Raw genomic sequence first — 18513 nt, 5'->3', positions numbered from 1 at the left:
CTGCCTCATGATGATGCCTGACCCCCCTCGGGTCGTCCTTTCAGCTGGAATCATCTCATGGATGTTTGTCAATTTTGGAGCAATAGAGAGCATGCCCCCCCCCACAAACCCCCCTCCCTTCCCGTCCCATTTCAACTGGACCGTTCTCCCACTGGCTCGCTAATTCACACTGGCAAAGAGAGCTGGGCAGAAAAAAAAATCAATATGGAAAATGTCCTCAAACAGCCAATCTAGTGACCATCTGCCCCCCGTCGCTCTCCATTGAGACAAAGAGCAGACTATGGGTAGAAGGGTGTGTGTGTGTGTGTGTGTGTGTGTTGGGGGGGGGGGGGGGGGGTGTATCACAGGTACAAACTCAATTACCTACCAGTATGACCAGGAATAATCCGCTCCGCACTCACACGATTTGGCCCCATTTTTAAAAACAAAGCAGTACAGGCGCAGTACGGGCACATTTTATTAGGTGAGTATAATTAGTTGACATACGGCAAACAGATTTTGCACTAAATATGACATTTTATTGCATCTTATTGTATATTGTTGCTATTCATAACTATATTTGTATTTTAACTCCATTTCAATTTGGTTGAGACTTTTTTTGTTGCTGTCTATAGTGTATTGCAAATTCTTTATATTGGTACAACACAAACTTCAGCATTTTCTATAGAGGAAAGTGCCACTTATCATGGACATTAACGAAGAAACAGAAACACTTCTTGTACAGCAACGCCATAAAGACACTGTCACCTGCAGGGAACTCAGGACTGACCACCTAATGTAGACTCGCTAAAACGCGCTAAAACGCGTTAGAATCCCGGCGTCCGAAGCGCAGAAGCTCTCCGGACGGCGTCCGACTCTTCAAATGCGCAAAACGCGCCTGACTTTCTTTTATATAACCCCCCTAAAAATAGCTCACCTTTCACTGCCATCTGCGGCCTGAGTGACAGCCCCGAACGGCCAGTCGCGTTGGCCGGACGGCCGAGACCCCGCCCCCTTTTAGCCTTTTAAGCGCCGCCCGGCCAGCGCTCCAGTGAGATCATCAGCCCTCTTCGCCTTATATGGTCACGCGTAGAGATGAGTGGCAGCAGGCCACGCCCCTCGTCACCACGGGTCCCCTGCTCGTCTCCGGCTGGCGAGGCAGCCAGCAGCAGCACCAGCAGCAACTTGTCTGTAGAAAAAGCGGTCAAGGGAAAACAAGGGGGGGAAAAAAAAAGAAAAAGGAAGGAGAAGAGAGGAAAGCGACCTGGAATTTAACCGAGGAGAAGATTTGGCGTTAGGCAATGCGGCGGTAGCCCCTCGTCGGAGAATTCCCACTTAGGACGGGATTGCAACTTAAATCTCACACACTCTGACGAGCAAATATATTCACATCCTGTCCAAATTAATATTTACTTTTTTTTTTCGGGCCACCGTGCCAACGGATCTTAATTTTTTTTTTTTTATCGTATTCATATATATATTTCTATTTTGTTTGTTTTTATCGTATTTTATTTTACACCCTGGCTTTCTTTTCACCAAGCGGACCAGACTGCATCTTTTCTTCTGGCCGAGCATCGACATGGACGTGTTGGCGAATTACAGTATCTTTCAAGAACTCCAGCTGGTGCACGACACGGGCTACTTCTCCGCGATGCCGTCGCTGGAGGAGAACTGGCAGCAGGTAGTCCGGCGACTTATCGTCGTTATTATTGCGATCAGGGCTTTTTGGGGGGATGCTGGTGTAGATCTGCTCAGCACGTGGGATGCCGGGCGCGAACTTCTAGCAGTTTCCACACGCCGGACACGCTCCCGTCACCTTTTACCGCGTCCCAACATTAATGACTCGCGTGGTTGAAATAAAGACTCTTTTACAAACGCATTTAAATCCAGAAATGAAATAAACTAAACGAAATAAACCGCTAAAAATGCTCATTCGGGGAGAAAGTACATACTGTAATGAATAATCTGTCTTTATTCATATATATATATAATAATAATAGATCATTGTTCGGTGCTGGCCACATGGTTGCTGTGATGCTGCTCTCTGACAGATCAGGCGGCGGCGCGCGCTGTCTGTCTCCATGGCGCGCGCATGCGCGCCGCCGCCTCGCTCGCCGCGCGGGGAGGATGCAACGGGTGGTGATATACGGCGAGATCCAGACTTCACACTTACACACGCACACACACTCACACACATGCACACACACACATACCCACACTCACTCACACACACACATGCACACACATACACTTGCACGCACACGCACACATGCACACACATACACTTGCACACACACGCACACATGCACACACATACACTTGCACACACACACACACACACACACACGCGCACACATGCACACACATACACATTCACACGCACGTATGCACACACACACACACACACGTGCACGGCCTGAAGATGTGCTAATGCAACGCGGCGGTGGAGCTTCACACCGCAGCTTCCAGTCTGTAATTGGCAGCTTGCTGTTAGACAGACCGGCCATCTCTCCGTAATTGCACGTTCCTGTCATCTCCGAGCCGGGCTGTTTGTTCTCACTCCACCTTTCTTTGTGGACGCGTCGTGTGTCTTTTTTTTTTCTTTTCTAAACCACGTGGCTTCGCGTAAGTGCGGGGTGAGGCCTGCGCCTGGCTGCTGGTTTCGGGGCTCCGTCTCCCCCTTTTTTTTTTTTTTTACATCACAGGTTGTGAGGGATCTGGATTTGAGGTTTTATTACCTCCTACCTGTAGTGCTCGCCGCTCTCGCTCGCCCCGATCAAAGTCACCGCCTGTCACTGTCACCCTGGAGACGGGGGGAAGACAAGTGTGGGCCCGACGGATCCCGACCGAATCAGGGTTATTTCGGCAGTGACCCATGGACAGGATAAGGGAAAGGGGGGGTCGTTCAAAGAGCAGCTTGTTTGTGCAACAAGAGAGCCCCTGTTTTCCCTTCTGCTTTTCCTCTTTTTTTTCCTCCCCCGACGCTTCAGCCCCCCTGGTGCTTCCAGGCTGTGCCGCCCAGGAGCAGGGGGAGCAGGTGGAGAGGCAGGAGGATCCAGGGTGAGATGGTAAACAACACTTTTAAGAGCAGAAGCAGCAGTCTGGCCAATTATCAAGGGCCGTCAGAGAGATGGGGGGAGAGAGAGAGAGGGATGGGGGGATAAGGGATCTGTGAGAGAAAGGAGGAGATGGAGGAGGAGGAGGAGGTGGTGGTGGGCGTCTGTGTGTCTGAATCTCTCCATCTGTCCTCGGCCAGCCGGGCTGCACGTGGGCCTTTTTCTTCTCCTCGGAGAGACTCGGAATACTGCTGGCCGCCGCCGAACTGGGTCACTCTGCGCCTCTTTATCTCTCACGGTTCTTTTCAGAAAGACCGTCTCATTAATACCGCGGCCGGGACACCCTGTAGTCACGCCAGGGACCATCAGACTGAGGTTTGACCTGGAGGTCACCTCAAGAGATGACTGTGTAGCCAGGAGAAGTGGATTAATTTGTCCCCCCCCCCCCCCTCCTTTGGACATCTATCATACGCCGGTCCGCGCGTGGAAGATTACCTGCCCGGACCTGGTGACCCTGAGGGTAATTCAGGGCTGTTCAGGTCCGGGCTCTTGTGTCCACACTAACTGGGACTTTCTGTAGACAGAAAATGACGGCTGTAAGGAGATAATAAAAATTAGCGGCGTTAATATCGACATAATTACCTTTTAATGGTCGGAAACCATTTCAAAACCATTGAAGGCTGGTGCTGATGTTCTCCTCTGCTCCTCCTAACCCGATAGCGTTTTTTGGTGTAACTCAAGGCTTTTGGCAGAGCGACTCTTTTCAAAATTATGCGCTGTGGATGATATGCATACATAGCTGCTCAGCTTTCATGTGTCCTTCAAGCCAGATGAGCTCGGAAATCTTAAGGTTTCATAAAGCAAGAACTCTAAACAGTTTTGCACATGCAGAGCCACTGGACAGAAGAGCCTGGAACTTTCCGAACCAGCCTCTGCTGCCTCACTTGGACATCCTGTGCACAGGCTGGTGTGGCTGAAAAGCTCCTCATGGTCCATATAGTTGAACCTTGCAGGCCTGTCTCTTATATAAAAAAAAAAAATGAACGAGAAAGGGAAGTGTCTTTGTTCCCACAGCCCGTCCCTCCACATTGAGAACTGGCGAATGCTGAAAGCGGGGATTATTCATGAGGTCCAGCGCGGTCCCTGCTGCACAGGTTCCCATCCTGGAATAGCATTTGCCAGCAGGGAAAGATGAGTGTGAAACAATCTCTCAGCTGCTAGTAGCCTAGTGGGTAACCCACTCGCAGGATATCACAATACTGTGGAGCCTGTGATCTGGAGGACATTGGAGGACCTGTCCCTATGATATATTCACAATATGTCGTTAACTGAAGAAAGAAAAAAACATTCTCAAAGAGAATAGGAATTGTGTCATAAAAGTGCAGAACAACAGAAATTGCCAATTACTGTCTGCATTGTCCAGTAAACAAAAAAGCGTAATATATATATATATATAATAATGTTTTTTTTTTTCGTGATCCACATTGAATATTTGAATGGACGTTTTCCAGGATCATCGTGCTAAAGATGGATTTTCTTTACAGTTGAGAGCCACCGACTGAATCCTGTTGTCAGCAAGTGTCTCCATGTGAGCGTAAGCCAGTCCCCCCCCCTCTTATCGCCGCATCAGCTCTTTACGGGAAGATGTTCCTTCCCGCTACAAGCGCCACGTACATTCCCTGGATCACTTTGGCGGGAGCTCGAATGAGACCCTCGGTTTGCCGGTCTCTGCTGCCGGGCCCGGCGCTGAGTCACTCCAACATAAAGCCGCAATCTCACCCCTTTCCCCCGCTCGCCGTCTCGCAGGCAAGCGAGTGAATGGCCGCTGTGAGTCATTGGCTGCTGGGAACTCCACACCACTCGAACCCCTTCCAACACGCCCCCTCCGGCAGCAAACAGTCATGCCGATAGCAGAGGCTCCTTTTGTCTTCGTGTAGTCTAGTTTAAACTGGACGTCTGTCTAGGGAAGTGTTGAACATAGTTTATGCAGAACAAAGCTCATAGCAAAAAACGGTTTTACGTCCGCGCTACACTTTGTGCACAATTGTTTTTGAGCCTACAGCATTTTGGATTGAACCCCTTTGCATTGGTGGACATGCTAATAACTACATGAATCCACTACTTTAACCAGCATTATTTATTAATGGCACCTACTCCTCTAGTGTTAAGGGCCGTTAGCTTCATGTTCTTTGAAGTTCTTATTATAATTGTGCATATTTTTATTTTTTACATTTTGTCTTCCTAATGAATAAAGTACTTAACAAGCAGTGAAATCTAGTGGTTGGTTGATTTGAAGTAGGAACTGAAAAGAAATTCGTATTGGCAGTGTGGGTAAAAATCATCTAGAATGAGAGCTGTCAATCATCAGGCTCCTTCCATTTTAATCTCTGTTCATCAGAACTGATTTAAAGATCGTGTTATAGGTGACATAAACAATAACCCACTAACTGAAAGGGTTATTTGTTTCTCTTCTCCTTCTGTTCAATTTAAATAACCCCTGCAGTCAGTGTTGCCAGACGTATGATAATTATCGTATTTGTACGATCAACAATTCCAAAAATCCATGATAATTTTACCCCTTCATTTTATGGCTGAGTTGTTTTATTAGCACGACCAGGGGCAGATCACAGTTTTCATCGGGCTCTAGAGGCGGGCCACATCCTTGCGGGCCCGCGAGATCATTTCAAATGGATCTATTATACAGGCCCAGTGATATGAAGCACCTGCAACACACAAACTACAGATCCCACAATGCAGTGCTTCAGGTATCCTTGCTGAACACAATCCCATAAGTTTTTGTCCCTTGTGCATAAAACACTTTGTGACAATGATGAGTGGTTCAAGTGCAGATTTGCGTGGCGGAGTTACAGTTACGGAAGGGTAAACATACGCAACATCGCCATCAGACTTACAGAAATGAATTATACACTGTAATATGCACAGTCTGTGATGATATGTGTTATTTGGGCAGATTTTCTGAGCATCGTCAGAATGGAAATTGCGTGTATATGATCGTTTTTCATGAAGTACAATCAATTTTGAACTGCCGGTACTTCAACGTTTGAGATCTGGCTACACTGCCAGTCCTGCTTTGGACTAAAAACAGAAAGCGACTGCTACCAGGAAATTAGGTTCCACAATGGCAGCCTGTGATTATGGATTTCCACTGGGCCGCTGTCGACTGTTAGCCCAACGCCACACTGACTCACTCGTGCCCAAGAGACGTGTCTGATTCTAGGGTGACAGAGATCTGTGTAATTCGGGCCGCTTGAGGACTCTTCTTGCCTTCTGCCAGCGCCGTACAGATGAAGGGCTGAGATAAAGCGGGAACATATCACCGAAAATGGTACTGCCTGGTTGGCTGTATTCACCATAACAGATCAAGATCAATTCCTCGCCTAATTATACCTAATGAGCCTACAATTAACCTGCAGAAAGAGTAGTAGCAGCTGGCACCACGCTGCTAAGCATGATGGTCTAGGTCAGTTTAGCAGTACTTCTGGAGGAGGTGATACATTCGGTGCTCAATTTCACGTCACTTAATGTGACAAGATGCACTTGAATGTTGATGACAAGTGCCATCTCTATTTAACACGTCACTTCTTTTATCTAAGCGGATTGTTTCATTGCTGTCAATTAAATGAATCCATTTCTCTGGCCGTTGAGGAAAAGATGCAAGCTGTAGGATGTGAGGAGCATCTCCATCTTCATTAGAGTCGGAAGGGTAAATCCCGTCAGATAGCCGCAACCCGAGGATCCATCCCCCGCTCTCAGCATTCCAGCCCCTGGTGCCCGGCGTGTGGGATGTCATGAATAAAAGATTACAGTATTAGTCTTATTCTTAAAACCGGTGTTAAGAAGGGCCGCTGAGGTGCTGGGAGGCAGGGCGAGGTGTGGATCGCACGATGACACTGAAGGGCACCTCCGCGTGGGCAACAGCTCATGTTTATTCAGTTTTAAAATGCCGGTGATGGAGAAGGTGAGACGTGACATTTCAGCCACTGCAGAAATGCCACTGTTAATAATTGCTCACGCCTCATAATGGGGACAATACAAGGCATTAATGGAGCTTATCAGTACAACCTAGCTTCAGTTTCAGTTCATTTTCAGAGGGAAAATTGGGTCAATGGGGTCTATGGTCCTTTGTTGATACAATAATACAATATCAGTCATTTTCCTGAACGCTTAAAATGTTTGTACAGTAAAAAAGTTTCACATCATTAATGCTAAAATCAAATGGCACTTCTTGATGATCCAGTTCATTTTTGTACACAATAGTATAGTACCTTAGGGAGTTTTAATTTTTTATTGTGTTCTGTATCGTGGAGGACAGTACAGGATACATACAGTACAGGCCAAAGGTTTGGACGCACCGTCACATTCAACGTGTTTTCTTTATTTTCATGACATATTTACATTTACAGCATTTATTAGACGCCCTTATCCAGAGCGACTTAAGTGTCTTGCTCAGGGACACAATGGTAGTAAGTGGGATTTGAACCTGGGTCTTCTGGTTCATAGGCGAGTGTGTTAACCACTAGGCCACTACCACCCTGACCATTTACATCGGTAGATTTTCACTGAGAACCCCAAACCATCTGGATTGGGTTCAGGTCCGGTGACTGTGGAGGCCAGGTCTCCACTTTTTGTTAAGTACATTCGTTTAACATACTTTTTTACCATAAGTTTTTGATGCCTTCAGTGAGAATCTACCAACGTAAATGGTCATGAAAATAAAGAAAACACATTGAATGAGAAGGTGTGTCCAAACTTTGGCCTGTACTGTATATACAATCGAGTATTGTAGCGTATAATACATCACAGTTCACTGCTCGTTATTCCCACTCCTTATGAGATGAAATAGTTTGCGTACGGTAGTTGAAATGATCACATCCTAGCTTAGAGGAATTTATTAGCTTACATAGCAATTTAAAATTTGGATTCCTGTTTTCAATGTGCCAGGATTTTACATAAAAACATTATCTGTATCTTGAAGAAATATACGACGAAGAGCATGAACTGGCGGTTTTCAGGAATTCGAGTAGTAACTAGTAAATCTGTCCTTCCAGAACCTATAAAATCTTAAATAATGCCCACAAAATATGATGATAAACAAATGATAAAGATCTGTGAGATTCTGAAAGTGCTGAGTATTAATCTTAAATGACAGAAAAGTTGCAATGAAAACATTTTTGGCACCGTTGTGAGGCGGATTTAGCATATGCCACAGTTGCACATAAATCATACGTCATGCCGCGGCCTGCTTAATTTGTCCTTGCTGCCTGTATTAAAAGGGATGTGATAAATGCGTCCCCGAGTTCCCTGTGAGACGTCATTTTCTTTCTTTCTTTTATCTGAAATCAACCACCAGACCAGAAATGAATTTGTGTGTGTGTGTGTGTGTGTGTGTGCAGAATTAGCATACGCTCTGTGTTTTTCTCAGTCGTGGTCATGTGACCTGGTCACGGTCCAGACCCCCATTGTTTCGGAGCCGCTGGTTTCACTTTGCTTACTCACGCTCCCCTTCGCTGCTGCCGCCACGGGCGGAGTTTTGCATGGGCCGTCCTCGTGGAGCGCCCCTCATGCAAATAAAAGGGATGCAGGCACAACAACATCTGCCCCCGGCCGGCCTCCCAGAATATGATGTGCAGGGCCGATATGTGCATTTTCGCACCGCGCCCACCTACTACATGGCAGGAAACCCGGCCCTTGTTTACTGCCGAGCTACTTCCACCACGGCTGCCAACCCCCCACCTTCCATTCCCAATCCCGCCTCATGTGGATGTAGCATGTGGCGACATCAGGCATCAGCGGCGAAATCGGGTCTTACCGTACGGCTGATCCCATCCCATCGGGGCTCTGATCTCTGCGAGGGGCTGTGATGATATCTGGTGTCAATCTGGCGGAAGGTGGGCTGGTTTTTCCACCTCAACCTCCGATCCCAGTACAGTAGCCAGCTGGGGCTCGGCCAATCGCACGTTTGCCTTGTGCACCAGCATATCACATTCTGGTCAAATACAGATTCGTCTAATTTGGCCACGTTTCCAACGTCTGTCTGCTTTCCACTTCCTAGTCCTTAAGGAAGTGGCTGTATAGGATGCTGTGAAAGATCTTTAGACGTTATGTATTTTTAATAATAGTCAGTAACAAAATTAGTTAAATGTAACGTTCTTCACCAAATTATTGATCACATTTGAACAAAATTGTCATGGAACTTTGTATTAGCTGAAATTGGCAAAAACCAAAAAAAATGTACGGTAATGTTAAACCACTTCAACAAGTAAACACACCCTATTAAATAATATTTTAATAACACTTTTAACATAGGGTTAGGGTTAACAAAATGTTGGTGTTGAGATTCAACCAATTGAACGCCATAGAAAGGGAAATGGTTTTAGGACGTTGAGCTGTGTAAAAAATACGTAAGAAACGTGGACCTCCGAATTATGCAGAAATGAAGGTGTTCTGTTATTAAGTAACGTTTGGTCAATAATCAATGGAATTGAATTGAATTGAATTGCTTCTGGTTGTGTAATGTAACACACACACACACACACCATTTCGGAAGATGGCCTACGTTTTTCCCCCCGCGCATCATGTGTTCTGAATTTAAGCGTGTGGGACAGAGACGGAGCGCCTTCCTCTCCAGTCTGAGAATTGTCTGGCTCCGCTAAATGGGTCACATGCGAAGTTCCACCGACCTTGGAAACTTGTCCTGCTTTTTTTTTTTTGTGTGGCTCTTCTGTTTTTCATTTTGGAATAAAAAAAAAAAAACGTCTCTGTTTTAATGCGCTGCTCGATATGAAAATGAAATGGTGACAGGAAGAGCATTATGACGTTTTTTTGAATATTCACGGAGAACCAGCGTTCAGTTTTGACTGCCAGGTGTCTGAGGAGGAGAGGCTGGCATACGGGCGGGGCGCAGTCTGAGCGCCATGGTATCTGCCCGGGACAGGTGGACTAAGGCTGCCTGCTGTACGTTGGGCTCCTTTGAAGGGGGTAGGCTGAGGCATAGCGGAGTTATGTGGGTCAGCAGCTATTTTAATCTGCCATGTTGCCAGGAATACCTGCGGGAGTGGCCGAGTCTGCCAGAATGGGGACCGGAACGGAAATGTATGTGGGAAATGTGTGCATTTTTTTTTTTTTTTTTGGAGGATTAAAGTTTATGTGAGGAAGTGTCTCATTAATACCCAGTCTCCATTTATCATGGGCAAGGTGTGCTATCTAAGTGGGGACTAAATGTCCTGGAAAAAGATTTTAATAAAAAAAAAATGAAGTACTTTAATAATAAAATTTTGCTTTTGGTTAAAAATTGACATGTGACATTTAAACGGTAATTACCTAATGTCCCGAATATGAGGTGCAAGTCTGCTTGTGTGTGAGTGGGCTTCCACGTGTGGATGGATGGGGCTGTGTGTGTGTGTGTGTGTGTGTGTGTGTGTAAACAGCTTCACTGCTCTGGCCACTAAGCAGCTGTGATTCAGCCTCTGCTCTACAGGGGGTTCGGCTGAGATCATCAACTTCCAGAAATCCCCCCACCCACCCCCCTTCTCTACCAGCACCGCTGACTCTGACATCATGTTCACCTGAGACCGGGGGGGACGCCGGGGAGGGGGGACAGGGAGCGTGTTGCAGCAGACTGCGGCACGATGGAGGTAGCGGTCCACCTGCTGGGCAGACAGGTGGGTCAGCAGCGGGGGGAGCTTCTGGCTTGTGCAAAGGGGGCTTCTAAGGAGCTTACTCTCTGGCCAAGGGTTACTTATTCTTATTCACCAGAAAGACATGGCTGTAAGAAGGTCACTGAAACATGAACGCCGCCACACTGTCGCGCTTCTAGAACACCTAAAGTGTCCTAAAATATCCGGTTTTGTGCAGAGTAACAAGCGGTGTTAACAATGTCAAATCACAAAAAAATGATTGTAGTAACAGCTAGTCGGGGATACGGATCGTCACCGAAAGTTCACAGTATGATGGTTTTATTACACACAGCACAGAAATGTCCCCGGAATACGAGCTCCTTTACCATTATCTCTGATGCAACGTTTTTCTCCTTCTGTCCAACCGAAAACCCGTTTTAGAGAAAAGCATTCTCGTGTGGATGTGAACTTTTTTTTTTTTTTTTTTTTTTTTTTTTGGAAAATGTTTTTCTGTTGTCACTGGTTAACGTGGTTGCAGGGTGATTTTCCAAAAATATCACCAGAGCTTATTAACAATTTGCGAATGATACGAAAGTGCATGTTGAACATTGAAAAGCGAGGCGGCACCGCCGACACTCTCCAGCGGTCATGCGGCCGCCCAGATGAGCACGGACCCACCCAGGGTCCACCTCACGCCGCCCTGGTAATAGAGGAAACGACTCCGGCGCTCTGCGGCGGTGCCATCGGTGGTTAATGGGGTGCAAAGACATTCATCAGCCCCCAGTTAGGCTTCCTTTTATGTGAGCGATGCCGCGCAGCTCCGAGCCGCTTATTGAGTTCAGAGTGCGCTCGGAGTCTGGAGTGCGGTGAAGTCATCCCCCAGCTGAGGCAGACGGGGGGGCAGAGGGAGGGTGAGGTCATTGTTTCGGAGCGAGGGGCTTGCTTTAGTTAATGCTTTGTGCGATCATGAAGTTATGTCTCATTATAAAAAAATGGAACAAGTCGACTAGAATAAAATAGAATAGACCGGAATAAAACAGAAAAAAATCCCTGGTCCGCTCCCGACAACACAATAGGATGCATATTACATTTACATTTATGGCATTTACCACACGCCCTGATCCAGAGCGACTTACAATCAGTAGTTTACAGGGACAGTCCTCCCCTGGAGCAACTTGGGATTTGAACCTGGGTCTTCTGGTTCATAGGCGAGTGTGTTACCCACTAGGCTACTAGCACCCTATTAAATATACCGCTTGATTATTATAATTTTTCCTTCTCATGTGTGCCAGGTTATTCTTGGTAATCGGCCAAAAAAAGTCAATAAGTCACGGTTTGTAGTCAAGATTCAATTCAAAGTAATGAGGCATAGTTAGGGGGCGTGGCTCCATCGGCGGTGTAAACGCGTCTCTCCGGGCGGTAATATATATATATACGTGCCATTCACAGGTCGTTCACACATATAATACAGATATAATAAGGAAGAGAAGAGGAGTAAATGTAGAGGGCGTCAGAGTCTTTACCAGGAGATTTCTCTCAACCGTGAGGGGGGAATAAGCTTCCTTTTTTCCCGGGCGCTGCCATGTTTTAATATGCTACCCAGTGACATTTTACCGTCCGCCAGTGAGATTACCTGCCCCCCCCCCCACAGCAACTTTCCCGGAGCAAACTGATACATGAAATGCCTGTCCGATTTCAACCAGGCCAGTATACACCGAACTACACCGCATCTATTATGCCGAATAACCGGTTATGAGCAGGTACAGACCCCACCCCGGAGTATCTCAGGTTTTAACTGGTGTGGTGAGGGACACAGTGGTAATGATCTAATTATCATTTGCATGACTTCAGGTAATCAGTGTCGATTTCCTCTCATTGGTTTGGGTTTAAATGAGACGATGAGATGAAGCGTAAGTCCGTGGCTCCTCAGTTTTTAAAAGAAGAAGGTTTCCCAGCACCTCCAGTACCCTATTCGCTCATTGACCATTTTCAGTTCAAATTTGTGAGCAATGGTCTTCTGGTGCACACCGATGAGACCCACATCTTGCATGTGTGTGTGTGTGTGTGTGTGTGTAACCTGGGTTTAAATATTTCATTACGTGACAGGAGGATCACTCCGACTCGCCACTGCTGTCTTCCTCCCTTTTGTCTGCCATTTCGGATGAGGTCCAGGAAGGAGGGGGGGGGCTTTTGTGCTTCTTTTCATAAAAGCACCCCTCCCAAACCCCCCAACCCACCCCTGTCTCCCGCTCTCCACTGCCCAGACGCTGCCGCTGCTGCCCCCCGCCCCCCCCCCGTCCCGGGCAGGCGCGTTCGAGGCGAGATGAGACAGCGTGATATCTCCTCAAAGAAAGATTTTGCGACGTCTCAGTGACTCACTGTTTCCTCGTGCCGGGTAGAAATACTAACATTTTATTGTGATATGATCACTCATATACACAATACCTTTGAATGATTAGCAACGACTTTCTGTGAATATTATTCTATAATACCGATGACTATATGAGCAATTATTGTCATGATCAGGTCCGGCAGGGGCTACTCCGGGTCCGGAGTTTAATGTTGGTCCTGTGTAATGTTTCCTGATTGTGTTCACCTGTGTATGATTGTATAAAGCTGCCCTGTTTGTGTCCGTTCGCCGTCGGGTCATTGTTTGTTTGGTGATGTTCCCCTTGTCCTATCTAAGTGTAAAGTGTAGTGATTGTCACATGTGATACACAGCACACGGTGCACACAGTGAAATTTGTCCTCTGCATTTAACCCATCACCCTTGGTGAGCAGTGGGCAGCCATGACAGGCACCCGGGGAGCAGTGTGTGGGGACGGTGCTTTGCTCGGTGGCACCTCAGTGGCACCTTGGCGGATCGGGATTCGAACCGGCAACCTTCTGATTATGGGGGTGCTTCCTTAACCGCTAGGCCACCACTGCCCCACATGCATACCATGCATACCCCCCGCATCTCATGCATTAAACCCCCATTTCGTGACGTCGTGCGTATGCGTCCTTCTTCCTCGCCATGTCCAGCCATTGTGACAATTGTGTTTTTTTTTTCATAACTCATGCCTTACTGTCTTCTAACTGTGAACTATACTTCTTCAGAAATTGATAGATAAAAATATTGCATATATCACAGCCCCAACAGGTTATAACTGTGTGTTTCCACCATCATCCTAACACACACTTTACATATTTTATTTTGTTTAATTTGTATAATTTGGTGTTTTTGCAAAATGGATCAGCCTTCATGAATGCAGCAGTCTGGTAATTGGCTCCGTATTTATTATTAAAACAATTAACAGCGTGCATCACAAATGGGTTTTTGCAGCTCCGCCCGCACTAAATGAACTCGAAACCACCTTGCCTCAGGAAAAGTTTCTTAGCATTCCGACTGTGCGCGGTGCCCTGGTGGCAGCGCTGAGCAGAAATAAATAGTGCGCAACAAAGGGGGAGCAAATTTGTTGTCCCATAAAATAGCGGCGGCGGTGGGCCCGTGTAATTACTGCACTGCAAGATAATTACCAAGAGCGCGGGGCCGGGGATGAAAAAGCCATTTGCCGCTCTCGCACTTAAGTAAGTGGCAGCAATTAACCGCAATGCCCGTCCCGGCGCTGCAGACTTAAGCCGGACCCGGTTATCATGCCAAACAGAGGTCAGGTCCCTCCTATCTCTCTGCAAGCGAGGCTGTGTGACGGGCCGGTTTCAAATTTAGAAATGGCCGCTTTGCTAATCTGCGGCCTTTATGTCGATTTGAAGGCTCCCATGCGTGAAAAATCCCCACCACGCAAGATTCCGCCGAGCCGAGGGATTGGCCGGGGGCTGGGACACGGGAAGGGGGCCGGTAGGAGTGGCGCGGAGTGAATTTCTGTAATCTTCACAGCTTCGCCCCGGTCGGCGCAGCCTGGGAAGGAAGGAGGAATTCGGACGAACTTGCCCCCTGTGCGGCCACGCCCCTGCCCGGCACGTCATTTAAAAGCCCGCTTATCAGTAGGCCTGCAGCGACGCCAGGCCAGGTGGCACTCCACAACCTACCCTGTCCTGTCTCACTCGGGACACAGGCACGGACCCGGCCGCCGCAATTTCCTGCGCTATTTCCTGCCGGCCCGCTAAACCATTAACCAGCGCAGGAAATATGCTGGACGGGCGGACGCCATTTCCTTTTTTGGGACTCTTTTGTTGCTGCTGGCAATGTTGCGGTCACAGCTTAGAGTCTTTGTTGCGATGAGATCATCCGACCGGAATCACTCGTGCATTTTAGCCAATTGGATCGCTGTCAAAGCGGACCCCTTGTCCACAGACCGGGGGTCCCGCGTAATGAATGTATATCAGCTGCGGGTAGCCCGTGTGCTTTGTGCTGGCGAGCATGACCCCCAGCCCCGCAATGAGGGCCACCACTGACTCCTTGGCCCAGGAACGACAGACCCACGTCGCCGAAGGGTCATTTTAGCCCCTCGCTGCCTTGCGAGGCCTTTCCAGCTTATGATGGGATGGGGGTGTAAAATTTGCAGATTTGCACATTGTCAAATTACAAACAACCACAACATTTGTCCAGAATTTGACATTGGACAAGGTTGTCCCTCGTTTTTTCCTTTCGGGTTGAGATCTGTTGACTGATGATCATTTTGTGATGTTCATCAACCATTTAATTACAGTTCTGTATAAGGCTATCGTCATCGAGAACGAATATTAACTGCCATCAGGATAGAGATGTGTCCTGATGTGTAGTGACCTTTCTCTTCGATAAAACAAAAAATTGCACCCCCAGGTTTTATTTATCACCCGGCTGTATTTTGGTCATTTGAGTGAATATAAGTGGGAACATAATTACCCACAAGTTCAGGCTTGCACTACTCACCGCTGTGAGGCCTGTAATAACTATATTAACGGAGAGAGATGCTGTTCACCGCTGAAGCCTGTTCCCGTTACCGCCTCGGGCCAGGAACGCGATGGCCTCGGCCAACATTTGATAGAGGTGTTATGGCCGAAAATAGCTGGATGCTGGCCACACTTGGCCTGCCCGTCAGGCCTGTTTCCAGAGCCAGAGGCAGATAATGCGGCCCACCACACACCACACCATCAGCATCCGTTACCCCCTTTTGTCTCTGCTCCTGTTCATTGTGATTTTGTTTTTCCGCAGCGTCTTCACCCATCCGTTGCCCTATTGTCCCCAACTCTTGTAACGTTTGTAAAAACCCCCAGTGTCTTGCCTCGTCATTGCATTAAATAACGAAGATTAGCTCGCCTCTTGGCACAGTAGGACCCCCCCCAAACACGCGCTAGTATCCATCATTTAGTCTCCCCCGATCTTATAATAAGCTGTTAACCCTATTTAAAAGTGTCCCCTTTCAATCGAATTGTGCCGGAGAGTAATCCTGCCTGAACCGTTTAATGAAAATCCCTGTATCCCGATTAGATTACCCCACTGCTGCCAGCCGGCGGCCATTAGGCAGCCCGTAAACAGATAAACAGCCGCGCTTCCTTCCAAATCCAGTTAAAGGAAGACAGGGATCCATTCTCCGAGGCTTGTCTCGGCCCGATTCTGCTCAGCTTACCGCCAGCTCGCCTTTTGTTAGTTTGATTATCTCGTGTTTGGCTTGTCTCTCGGGACCAAGTCCCCTCACCCGCCTCCATCTACAGCCATCTTCTCCTGCCACAGCGCTGTCTGTGAGGGTTTGTTCTTTAATATTCGCAGCATGATTGGTCATGGGCAAGTCCCCTGCAATGTCCAACGTTCACATCGTGTCCGTCTGTCCTTTGGGAGGACATTTTGGCATGACTGCTCAATCAGGAAAAGTATAAATTTATACTGGCCATCCACTGGTCCCCACCCTCTAAATGTCCGCTGTCTCTTAAGACTGTCCCAAGTGTCCATGTGTTCTTGTCTCCGGCCTCATTTTCACACAATATGAACCTAATGAATGACTGATCAAAGACTTTTAAAGATTTTTAAGATGCCACCTATCCGTCATAGCCAAGTGTTTGATGAAATATGCATCAAGGCAGCACTCTTGTCCTTAAAAAGTCTTTTAACACGTCAATGAAGGGCATGTATGCATAATACTCCACAGTCTGTACCTCACATTAAAAGTTTGAAAGGATCTTTTGCTGTCATGAAGTGAAGAATGTCCCTGTGAGTGTGGCTTCTTAATGGCTCATTTCTTCTGACTGTTGTCCTTTGGCCTATGTTGGACGGTTTAAACACAAGCTAAAGAGGTTTTTACAGATATATTGCTGTCAGAGGTCCCCTGAATTTTGCCTAAATTAACTTATTCATTTCACTGCAGCTGCGTTCAAAGTCTCTCTCTGTCTGTCTCGTCTTCCCACGCGGTCTGCTGGGGAACACGTCTCCCCCTGTCCCATCTCGTATTCTCTGTGTTGAAGACCCTCCATTGAAGGCCAGCGAAGCGGCCCTGAGAGTACAGTAGGCCGCGTGTTTGGCAAAACGCAGGCTCCCCGCAACGCCCTTTCAAAGCCCTCTTCTCAACTGAGACGGGTGCCGGCGGGCTCGCCTTAATGATGCAGCGAGAGTCCCCCCTCTGGGGTGCTGGACCATCGCTGACCCTTGCCTGCAGGGGCCGAGGCCAAGGCGCACCTCTCCGCGGTCTGTGGGAGTGGTTGTGAGTTTTTCCTTAATTGGCCTCGACAGCGCTGAGGCCGACACGAACCGGCTGTTGCAACCTCAGCAGCGAGGATTTCTCATCAAAAGGCCTCGGGCCCCGAAACAAGTAAAGTGGGTGGACCTTCGCCGACTAAGTGGACGCAAATCAATTTGCACTGACTGGCTGCTTTCGCGAGAATTTAATTCAATGACCTAGAGACCGTCAAACTCCAAATTGTGCTGCATAGCATATTGTTCATATTGTTCCTGTTGTTCAGCACAGATTCATCTAATTCCTTCAGCGATGCACCTCATTCTTTTAGTCTGGTATAGGAGAGTAATTAGTTGCACACGTCGTTAATGGCATGTCAACTTACCGCTTCACAATTCAAAAGAAAAGACTAGATTTTAACCTTGAGCATTGTGCTGCATGTTTTAATTTCCTGTGAGGTGGAAGGGAACGTGGTATTCAGGATTGTAAAGTAAATTCACCCAACCATTCCTAACAAGTATGGGGGCAGTAAGTGGCGGCCTGGTTAAAACCAGAGGACACATTTCGTTGTGTCACCGTGTGCTGTGCTGCAGTGTTTCACAATGACACAATCACTTTCAAGTATGCTCAAATGAGAGAAAATATGCTATATTAAAACAAGCGTTCGAGGTGTTTATATTACAATGATTTGAGCCGAGGGTAAATCCATATTGGTGACACTGCAGGGTGTTCCTTATGGAGGAATTCTGTCAAGCAAAGTCAAGCCTTATCTGACATTCCCTCGCCTAGAGGCAGGAAATGTACACTGTGTACACGGAGATTATATACCCTGTGGGGCGGAAATGTATTTTCTTCCATAAATAACCATTATTCTTTTGGTGAATCTTTGGAATTCTATAATGAATCAGTTTATACTGCTTATAAAGATCAGCTGAGAATTATAGCCAGATGTGCAGAAGCTTTGCTTTGTTGCTTTAGTGGCATACTTTAAATGGCATGCATCTAAAAGCACGGTCTGATGGGAATTCCAGGCGGATGAAGAGGAAGATGTGTGATACTGGCACTCAAGCACTTAGAAGGTTCCCCTACAGAGCACAGGAAGAACGGCTAAGGCCTGTTTTTCATATCTTACACTGAGAGTCTATCCTTCTGTTTCCTCCCGGCTCCCACTGGAGCTGACCTGCATGCAGCCACCGAAACCCAGAGAAGAACAGGAAGAGCTGCTTGTGTTGTGTCAGTGTAACTGAGAGATAA

The 18513-nt window shown here is 47.3% G+C and overlaps 1 protein-coding gene across 1 annotated transcript in view; it reads left to right on the top strand.

The window, feature by feature from the left end:
* Positions 1 to 1120: 1120 nt before the first annotated feature.
* Positions 1121 to 18513, top strand: part of klf7b (Kruppel like factor 7b) — a 37528-nt gene continuing 20135 nt past the window's right edge. Inside the window, exon 1 of the mRNA XM_028964527.1 lies at positions 1121 to 1660. Coding sequence (XP_028820360.1) covers positions 1559 to 1660 — 102 coding nt within the window. The 5' untranslated portion in view covers positions 1121 to 1558. The remainder of the gene's footprint in view (positions 1661 to 18513) is intronic.

Source organism: Denticeps clupeoides, chromosome 20, assembly GCF_900700375.1.
Source record: "Denticeps clupeoides chromosome 20, fDenClu1.1, whole genome shotgun sequence".
Lineage (NCBI taxonomy): Eukaryota > Metazoa > Chordata > Actinopteri > Clupeiformes > Denticipitidae > Denticeps > Denticeps clupeoides.
The sequence above is the reverse complement of the archived record's forward strand: the minus strand, read 5'-3'. Positions and strand labels throughout refer to the sequence as shown.